The sequence below is a fragment of the Gobio gobio genome (assembly GCF_949357685.1).
Source record: "Gobio gobio genome assembly, chromosome: 25".
Classification (NCBI taxonomy): domain Eukaryota; kingdom Metazoa; phylum Chordata; class Actinopteri; order Cypriniformes; family Gobionidae; genus Gobio; species Gobio gobio.
The window spans coordinates 36,694,123-36,704,134 of NC_137121.1; the positions used below are offsets into that span (position 1 = coordinate 36,694,123).

Below are 10,012 nucleotides of genomic sequence, written 5' to 3' on the forward strand. Positions count from 1 at the left end.
CGAGAAAACCAATCAAATCAGAGTAGGCGGGATTTATGTTCACACAGAATCTGCTGAGGCTAAACGCGAATTTTCGCAGCGCGACTCGACGTCAAGTGAGAGAAATGTAAGCTAAAACAGCTGCTTCTTTAAGTCAGAAATGTTAAACAAAGACAAAAATATTCAGGCAAATGAATACACTTTTGTCTAATTTCGCCATTTTGAATGGAAAATAGGCCAATGTGATTCATAATGTAATTAACAAACCCTAAAATACTCTCACTGGAGGCTAAGCCCCCCTAAAATGAAAATCCTACAACCGCCCCTGATCTTCACTAAATACTGCCAGGACTGGTCCTTAGAAGTCAACTTCCAAAAATCCAAGGTCATGATATTCCAGAAGAAACCAAGAAATCTGGAACATAAACATATATTTACAGTAAACAACACCACAATTCAACACACTTTACATTATAATTATCTTGGTCTGGTTTTAACACCCACTGGAAACTTTAAATTAGCAATTAAAACATTACTTGCAAAAGCCCGCAGAGCCCTGCACGCCATACGCATGAAATTATTTAAAATAAACATCCCCTTTAGAATCTGGCCAAAGATCTTTGATAGCGTAATTCTGCCCATTGCACTGTATGGAAGTGAGGTCTGGGGTCCAGCGACTAACTACAGCCAGAAGGTCTGGGACAAACACCCTGTAGAAGGTCTGCATGTGGAGTTCTGTAGGAACATCCTCCACGTCCACAGAAACACACCCAACAACGCATGCAGGGCGGAGCTAGGCCCACTTCCCCTTAATCTAACCATTAAAAAAAGAGCCTTGAAGTTCTGGATCCACCTACACCTACAGATGATCTTCATTTTAAAGCCCTACAAACACAGAACAGTCATCTTTGTGTAATGGTGTCAGAACTGATGAATATAGTGTATACCACTGCTCCTGTAAAACATGCAAAAATCAAAGAAATAATGAAACGTGAGAAAGAGACATATATGCAGCATTGGAAACATCAAACCAAAGAGCAAAGCCGTCTCCAATGTTATCTGGGTCTAAACAGAGAGTACAGTCTGGCTAACTATCTGGTCTCAGTCAGGAACACAACACACAGAGCATTATGAGTGAGTGTGAGTATGTGTGCGTGAGTGTGAGTATGTGTGCGTGAGTGTGAGTATGTGTGCGTGCGTGAGTGTAATCAAGTATGCGTGCGTGTGTGTGTGTGAGTATGTGTGCGTGAGTGTGAGCAAGTATGTGTGTGTGAGTATGTGTGCGTGAGTGTGTGTGCGTGAGTGGGAGTATGTGTGCGTGAGTGTGAGCAAGTATGCGTGCGTGAGTGTAATCAAGTATGCGTGCGTGTGTGTGTGAGCAAGTATGTGTGTGTGAGTGTGAGCAAGTATGTGTGTGTGAGTATGTGTGCGTGAGTGTGTGTGCGTGAGTGGGAGTATGTGTGCGTGAGTGTGAGCAAGTATGCGTGCGTGTGTGTGAGTGTGTGTGCGTGAGTGTGAGCAAGTATGCGTGCGTGTGTGTGTGAGTATGTGTGCGTGAGTGTGAGCAAGTATGTGTGCGTGAGTGTGAGCAAGTATGCGTGCGTGTGTGTGTAAGTATGTGTGCGTGAGTGTGAGCAAGTATGCGTGCGTGTGTGTGTGAGTATGTGTGCGTGAGTGTGAGCAAGTATGCGTGCGTGTGTGTGTGAGTATGTGTGCGTGAGTGTGAGCAAGTATGCGTGCGTGTGTGTGTGAGTATGTGTGCGTGAGTATGTGTGCGTGAGTGTGAGCAAGTATGTGTGCGTGAGTGTGAGCAAGTATGCGTGCGTGTGTGAGTATGTGTGCGTGTGTGTGTGAGTATGTGTGCGTGAGTGTGAGCAAGTATGTGTGTGTGAGTGTGAGCAAGTATGTGTGCGTGAGTGTGTGTGAGTGAGTGTGTGTGCGAGTATGTGTGCGTGAGTGTGAGTAAGTATGTGTGCGTGAGTGTGAGCAAGTATGTGTGTGTGTGTGTGGGTGAGTGTGAGCAAGTATGTGTGTGTGTGTGCATGTGAGTATGTGTGCGTAAGTGTGAGCAAGTATGTGTGTGTGTGTGAGTATGTGTGTGAGTGTGAGTATGTGTGTGAGTATGTGTGTGTGAGTGTGAGTATGTGCGCGTGAGTGTGAGCAAGTATGTGTGCGTGAGTGTGAGCAAGTATGTGTGTGTGTGTGAGTATGTTTGTGAGTATGTGTGCGTGAGTGTGAGCAAGTATGTGTGTGTGTGTGTGAGTATGAGCAAGTATGTGTGTGTGAGTGTGAATATGTGTGCTTGAGTGTGAGCAAGTATGTGTGCGTGAGTGTGAGCATGTATGTGTGTGTGCGTGAGTGTGAGCAAGTATGTGTGTGTGTGTGAGTATGAGCAAGTATGTGTGTGTGAGTGTGAATATGTGTGCGTGAGTGTGAGCAAGTATGTGTGTGTGTGTGTGTGAGTATGAGCAAGTATGTGTGTGTGCGTGTGAATATGTGTGAGCAAGTATGTGTGTGTGCGTGTGAGTATGTGTGCGTGAGTGTGAGCAAGTATGTGTGTGTGCGTGTGAGTATGTGTGCGTGAGTGTGAGCAAGTATGTGTGTGTGCGTGTGAGTGTGAGCAAGTATGTGTGTGTGCGTGTGAGTATGTGTGCGTGAGTGTGAGCAAGTATGTGTGTGTGCGTGTGAGTATAGCTGTGTCCCAATTCAGGGGCTGCATCCTTTGAAGGATGCAGCCTACATGGCCTTCGAAGGAGGCTCCAAATGTAGCCTTCATTGGTAATTTAGCCACCAGGTGTTCCCTCTTACCGCTCCTGTCAGCAAACTGTGTGAGAGGAGAGCTGCCATCCTGACAACTATGGATCCAGAATTCCTACTTTTTATTTTTATTTTTTATGTGTTACTGGAGGAGATGGTGGAGTTTCAACCCCGGCGCCGCCGGTTCATTTATCTCAGACTTTGCCAAGACCATAGGCAGGTAAGTTGAACTGGTTTGCTGCATCCTTATTTTTTATTGACGGATTATACATTTTATTTGTTGCTAGCATTTGGTTTCAACTAACTTGAATAAACTTATGAGTCATGAAAACACAAAATACACATAAAGCGGTTTGAATGTTGACTTATATGTTGCCAAGATGCTATTTGATAGGCTATAGTTTATTCTCTTCACCATGGTCAATGTATTTAGACAGGTTTTCAACCCAGTTTTGAGTATCTGAGTATAAAGCATCATTGAATTCTCAATTTCTCTTTTCCTTCTTTCCCTAAATCAGACCAGACCCCTGTACTGCAGGATTAACCTGAATGTCCCACTGCTGGACAGATTTTTTAGTAATTCAGATACACGTCCTGACTTTCGGCTGAGCAGGGAGGCCCTGACAGTGCTGCTGGATCTGTTAAATGAACGTCGACATGGATGGGGTGTCACAATCGAGACCCTGGTGTTTCTTTTCTGGCTGGCGTGTGGTACATCATACAGGGTGGTCTCCAGAGCATTTGACATGCCTCGTTCCACTGTCCACCGCATTGTCCACGAGTTGCAGAAGAGGTGGTGGCCATTCGCCACAAGGTTATCCACCTCCCCAACACCCCAGAGAAACTGGAGGCAATTTGCCGTGGGTTTGCAGGTCTGGCAAGACACAGGGAGACCCTGACAAGCTTTCCTGAAAGCTGCAGGAGCAATCGACGGCTGTCATGTCCGCATCAAGCCACCAAGCGGCCCTGATGGTCAGTGCTACAGGAACAGGAAACTGTTCCCGTCGATCATCCTGCAGGCAGTTTGTGACCATCAGGGCCGCTTCATTGACACCTACGTGGGCTGGCCCGGGTCAGTGCATGACGCACGAGTGCTCCGCCACAGCCCACTGTACAGGAGGTCAGTGTATCCTCCTCCAGGGCACTTCATCCTGGCAGACGGAGGGTATCCATGTCTCCAACACCCACTCCCCCTCATCACTCCCTACAAGAGGCCAGTACAAGGTGTGGGAGCCCAGCGCTTTAACGTTCATCATTCCAGGGCACGCTCTATTATAGAGCGTGCTTTTGGGATGATGAAGACCAGGTTTAGGGCTATCTTCCTGCAAGCGCTGGAGGTGCACCACACCTTTGTACCTCACGTAAGTAAATTGAAAATCGATTTTAATACGCTTCAATCTGTTAAAAAATATATATTTATAAATTTTTTCCATTTCAGGTCATAACAGCCTGTGCCATCCTCCATAACATCTGCCTTGAGGTTGGTGACATCATGGGCCCGGAGGATGAGCACGAGGAGGATGTGGCAGAGGATGAGGGGGAGCAGGGTTTGGAGACAGTCAGTGGTGCTCCATGGCGTGACCAGCTGTCTGCAGCGGTGTCTGCCCTGGAGGAGGGACCCGCTGACCATGACTATTTGTAACAGGCAAGTAAGACAGTTATAAAGCTACAATCCCTAAGAAAAAAAAAATGTTGCATGTTTATAATATTTTATGGTTTGATGAGAGTTCTTTTATTCTTCCCTCTTTCTGAAAGTAGTGACATGGCACCTGTCGATTGAGTCAGCCCTGCAAACCTGCTGGTAGACAATGCAGTGGACAGTGGAAATATGCACTGAAACACTCAGGAGACCATCGCAGATGATGTCCCACCGGCAGAGGCCTTACCAGGGTCTCTATTGTGGACCATCCCATCCAGCAGCACCACCAGGGTCTCCCTGCTCAGCTGAATAAAAGTGTGCATAAGTGTTCCCAATCTATTTTATGTATCGTTAATGTAAAGTTTTTTTCTGTTGTTGTAAATAGTTGTTAAAATAACAAATTTATGTACAAATTGAAGTTTACATGCCAAAAAAAGTAAGTTTATAACTTACTCCCATTAAAAAAGTAATCAGTTTTCAGTTTCAATGTTTGTTTTATTTCCAAATAAAAAAAAATTGTTCTTCATTTACAACAAACTTATTCCAAATATAAAATAATACTTTTAATTTGCATGTCATAAATAAAATTTGCACAGAAATAAGTGGAAAACAAATATATACAAAAATTTAAATACATAACATTATTTTTCTAACATTCTCTCAAGGAGAGAAAAGAGTCTGTCCATCCTCTCCCTGCCGTCTTGTGCCCTCCTTGCCTCAGTTTCCCTTTGGAACCTCATGTCTTCCCTCATTAGTTCAATCAGCTCATCTTCACGGACTCTTTTTCGGCCTGGGGCCGGGGCTGGTGCTGGGCCTGGTGCTGGGCCTGGTGCTGGGCCTGGTGCTGGTGCTGGGCCTGGTGCTGGGCCTGGTGCTGGGCCTGGGCCCTCCTCCTCCTCCTCAGCCACTGCTGAACTTGGCCCTGGTTGGTCATCAGGGATGGAGGCAATTAGGACAGGGGGGTTGTTGGAAGGCCTCTGTCCCAAGACCTCATCCATTTGGACAAACCACGGCCAAGTTGCAGCAGTGGATTTCCCGTTCACCCCCTGACCTGTCCCAGGACACTCGCAATCCTAAGGCAGAGCAAATAGACCATGTCTGTTGTTAACAACTACAACAACAATACATTTCAGCAAACGTGTCAATTGACTTGCTTACTTTGTATTTTTTTTTTTAAGTTGTCCCATTTCTTTTTGGCCTGCAAGGGAGTGACCTTCCCCAACAGGTCCATTTTCTCCAGAATTTTCCTAAAACAAGACAAAAAGGAAAGACTTATGAAAAAAATATTAACACAGGGGTGCAATCTTAACATTAGAAAATTACAGTTGTTTCTATAGAAAATGCTCCAGAAATGATATGCCTGGATGGTGAAGTTTGATAAAAAACAAAAAAAAAACATTTGTAGACATATCTTGCATGACGGCACTAAAAAAAAAACAGCAAAGTGAAAGACTATTGCTTTATGTAGTTGTTGTCTCATTGCCGTTACCTTTATAGGGTGAGGGCTATTTTTTTTTTTATACACAAGAGGCAGCTAATGGAAATATTACAAAAGGTTAATGTCTTACCGCCAGGCCACAAGGGCAGAGTTTTTGGCCCCAGTAAATAAATGATCGTTTTCCGCCCTCAGTGTTATGAACTGAGCAGTCTGCTCCTTTGTCCCTGAAACAAAAAGTATTACAACAAGTTTAGCCTCAGAGCACCTGACAAAAGAAACTGCACTTGTAACATTTTTATTAAGAGTTTTAGTGCTGTGGTTTTATTTACTAAAAAAATAAATAAAATTCTCTCTTGTTTGTAGGCCTAGTTCAAACATCTGAAAATTAGGAAAATTTAAAAGCAGCATTTACAAGTCTTGGTTTGGGAAAAAAAAATCATCTAAGTGGAAGTAACTACCAAGGCAGTCATTTTGACTGTTTTTATATTTTGCAATGTAATAACTTTGTTGAAATTATACCCATAGCCTACAGCTACAGTACCCTGACTTTTGAACTAAACTGTTGTAATAATCTTGTTTTTATTAAAATTACAAAAGAGTTCTGAGTATTTGTAGAATGGCCATAACGGTGAAATTACCACACATTACAGACGGAATGTCGCGTATTTCAGTTTGCTATTTTCCCCCGCCAGTGAAGATGCGCGCATATGACTGCACTGACGCATACAGCAACTTTTTAGTTGTTTAAATAGGCCTATGCTATTGACCATTGAAATGTCAGCAAGAAAGACATTGTAAGGCGCAGAGGTTTTAGCCTTGCTTGAGAGCCTTGAAGATGCTTGTGTCTGCATATACGATTCGACGGATCTAAACATTTCCAATAACTCCAGAGCATTGTAAAGTCCAAAAGTGAAAATGCATTGAAAAAAGATGTATCTAATGATTTCCATAATTCACAAATTGTTTTTATGTAACGAAATATTCTTCTTCAATCGATATTACTTGGCATTTACAAAAAAAAAAAAACAACAACACACATTTTCAATACGGTGGGGAAAAAAAACAACTTTACTCTCCCGTTTGCCACACACAAAGCGAGGCACGCAATTTTGGGCACGTGCCATATATATAGCCTATATAATCCATGTTGTTCAATTTTATTCAAATTGAGCATTTCGTTGGAGGACTTTTTACACTTTTCACGGCTATGCACTCATAAAACATGAAAGTTTAATTATAAAATCAATAGAAGCTTCGAATGTAGGATAAATATGAGATTAAAAAAAAATAGGCAACTAGCCTACGAAAATGCTTCTTAATGAAATTATTGTTTGATATTTGGACTAGAAAATATTAAGAAATGCATTTTGCTGCTATTGCATTTAGGATTTTATTAATTTATCTCAGTCAGTTTATTGGTTGTCAATGGGGATTCAGTGCTTGGTCCATATTTATGCTTTTATCAATACTTATTTTTGATAGCAATTTGAATGAATTAAAACACAATACTACTTACATTTATATGTGAATTCCTCAGCCACAGAACTAGGACACGCCATTTTCTTTGGATAAAATTCCTTCTTCTTCTTTGTGAATTTATGGCAGCTTGCATCCAATTAATAAAAATCATGTCATCACCGGCGCGCTATGAATTGTGGGGTAGGGTAGGCTGCGAAGTGTCCACTGTTGTATCTTTCGTTTGCCTGAGAAACGAAGGGCGCATTTGGAGTCGCATTTTAATGACATTCCAAATTTGGGCAGCTTTCGTCGTACCAGGATGACGCAATTGGCCTTCAAAGGGTGCAGCGTTTGAATTGGGACAGCCTTCGCAGTACTGCTGTGACGCAATCGGCCTTCAAATGCGTCCTTTGAAGGATGCAGCGCCTGAATTGGGACACAGCTTATGTGTGCGTGTGTGAGCAAGTATGTGTGTGTGAGTGTGAGCAAGTATGTGTGTGTGAGTATGTGTGCATGAGTGTGTGTGCGTGAGTGTGAGTATGTGTGCGTGAGTGTGAGCAAGTATGCGTGCGTGTGTGTGTGAGTGTGTGTGCGTGAGTGTGAACAAGTATGCGTGCGTGTGTGTGTGAGTATGTGTGCGTGAGTGTGAGCAAGTATGCGTGCGTGTGTGTGTGTGAGTATGTGTGCGTGAGTGTGAGCAAGTATGTGTGCGTGAGTGTGAGCAAGTATGTGTGCGTGAGTGTGAACAAGTATGTGTGCGTGAATGTGTGTGAGTGAGTGTGTGTGAGTGTGAGTAAGTATGTGTGCGTGAGTGTGAGTATGTGTGCGTGAGTGTGAGCAAGTATGCGTGCGTGTGTGTGTGTGAGTGTGTGTGCGTGAGTGTGAACAAGTATGCGTGCGTGTGTGTGTGAGTATGTGTGCGTGAGTGTGAGCAAGTAAGTGTGCGTGAGTGTGAGCAAGTATGTGTGCGTGAGTGTGAACAAGTATGTGTGCGTGAATGTGTGTGAGTGAGTGTGTGTGAGTGTGAGTAAGTATGTGTGCGTGAGTGTGAGCAAGTATGTGTGCGTGAGTGTGAGCAAGTATGTGTGTGTGTGCGTGTGAGTATGTGTGCGTGAGTGTGAGTAAGTATGTGTGCGTGAGTGTGAGCAAGTATGTGTGCGTGAGTGTGAACAAGTATGTGTGCGTGAATGTGTGTGAGTGAGTGTGTGTGAGTGTGAGTAAGTATGTGTGTGTGTGAGTGTGAGTATGTGCGCGTGAGTGTGAGCAAGTATGTGTGTGTGTGCGTGTGAGTATGTGTACGTGAGTGTGAGTAAGTATGTGTGCGTGAGTGTGAGCAAGTTTTGTGTGTGTGCATGTGAGTATGTGTGCGTAAGTGTGAGCAAGTATGTGTGTGTGTGTGTGTGTGAGTATGTGTGGGTGAGTGTGAGCAAGTTTGTGTGTGTGAGTGTGAGCAAGTATGCGTGCGTGAGTATGTGTGTGAGTGTGAGTATGTGTGTGAGTATGTGTGTGTGAGTGTGAGTAAGTATGTGTGTGTGTGAGTATGTGCGCGTGAGTGTGAGCAAGTATGTGTGTGTGTGCGTGTGAGTATGTGTGCGTAAGTGTGAGCAAGAATGTGTGTGTGTGAGTGTGAGTATGTGTATGTGAGTGTGAGCAAGTATGTGTGTGTGTGTGTGCGTGTGAGTATGTGTGCGTGAGTGTGAGTAAGTATGTGTGCGTGAGTGTGAGCAAGTATGTGTGCGTGAGTGTGAACAAGTATGTGTGCGTGAATGTGTGTGAGTGAGTGTGTGTGAGTGTGAGTAAGTATGTGTGTGTGTGTGTGTGTGTGAGTGTGAGTATGTGCGCGTGAGTGTGAGCAAGTATGTGTGTGTGTGCGTGTGAGTATGTGTACGTGAGTGTGAGTAAGTATGTGTGCGTGAGTGTGAGCAAGTTTTGTGTGTGTGCATGTGAGTATGTGTGCGTAAGTGTGAGCAAGTATGTGTGTGTGTGTGTGAGTATGTGTGGGTGAGTGTGAGCAAGTTTGTGTGTGTGAGTGTGAGCAAGTATGCGTGCGTGAGTATGTGTGTGAGTGTGAGTATGTGTGTGAGTATGTGTGTGTGAGTGTGAGTAAGTATGTGTGTGTGTGAGTATGTGCGCGTGAGTGTGAGCAAGAATGTGTGTGTGTGCGTGTGAGTATGTGTGCGTAAGTGTGAGCAAGAATGTGTGTGTGTGAGTGTGAGTATGTGTACGTGAGTGTGAGCAAGTATGTGTGTGTGTGTGTGCGTGTGTGTGTATGTATGCGTAAGTGTGAGCAAGTATGTGTGCGTGAGTGTGAGCAAGTATGTGTGTGTGTGTGTGTGTGCATGTGAGTATGTGTGCGTAAGTTTGAGCAAGTATGTGTGTGAGTGTGAGAAAGTATGTGTGTGTGTGAGTGTGAGTGTGTGCGTGAGTGTGAACAAGTATGTGTGTGTGAGTATGTGTGCGTGAGTGTGAGCAAGTATGTGTGTGTGTGTGAGTGTGAGCAAGTATGTGTGTATGTGTGTGTGAGTATGTTTGTGAGTATGTGAGTGTGAGCAAGTATGTGTGTGTGTGTGTGTGAGTATGAGCAAGTATGTGTGTGTGAGTGTGAATATGTGTGAGTGTGAGTATGTGTGCGTGAGTTTGAGCAAGTATGTGTGTGTGCGTGTGAGTATGTGTGCGTGAGTGTGAGCAAGTATGTGTGTGTGCATGTGAGTATGTGTGCGTAAGTGTGAGCAAGTATGTGT

At 44.0% G+C, this 10,012-nt stretch overlaps 1 protein-coding gene across 1 annotated transcript; it reads right to left on the minus strand.

The window, feature by feature from the left end:
* Positions 1-4,853: 4,853 nt before the first annotated feature.
* Positions 4,854-7,587, minus strand: LOC307121403 (uncharacterized protein). Its single transcript, XM_079808991.1, has 4 exons — positions 7,330-7,587; positions 5,944-6,037; positions 5,534-5,622; positions 4,854-5,448 (listed from the first exon to the last, which is right to left on the minus strand). The coding sequence occupies exons 1-4, from the start codon at positions 7,370-7,372 to the stop codon at positions 5,366-5,368; spliced, it is 309 nt and encodes a 102-aa protein (XP_079665117.1). The 5' UTR covers positions 7,373-7,587; the 3' UTR covers positions 4,854-5,365.
* Between the last annotated feature and the right edge of the window lie 2,425 nt (positions 7,588-10,012).

What these genes read in the sequence shown, in the direction of transcription:
- LOC307121403 (XM_079808991.1), bottom strand. Translation starts at nt 7,372, where the DNA reads ATGGCGTGTCCTAGTTCTGTGGCTGAGGAATTCACATATAAAT. An exon ending in TGAGGAATTCACATATAAAT is followed by an intron (nt 6,038 to 7,329) that starts GTAAGTAGTATT and finishes TTTTTGTTTCAG; the next exon opens with GGACAAAGGAGCAGACTGCT. An exon ending in CTTAAAAAAAAAAATACAAA is followed by an intron (nt 5,449 to 5,533) that starts GTAAGCAAGTCA and finishes GCTCTGCCTTAG; the next exon opens with GATTGCGAGTGTCCTGGGAC.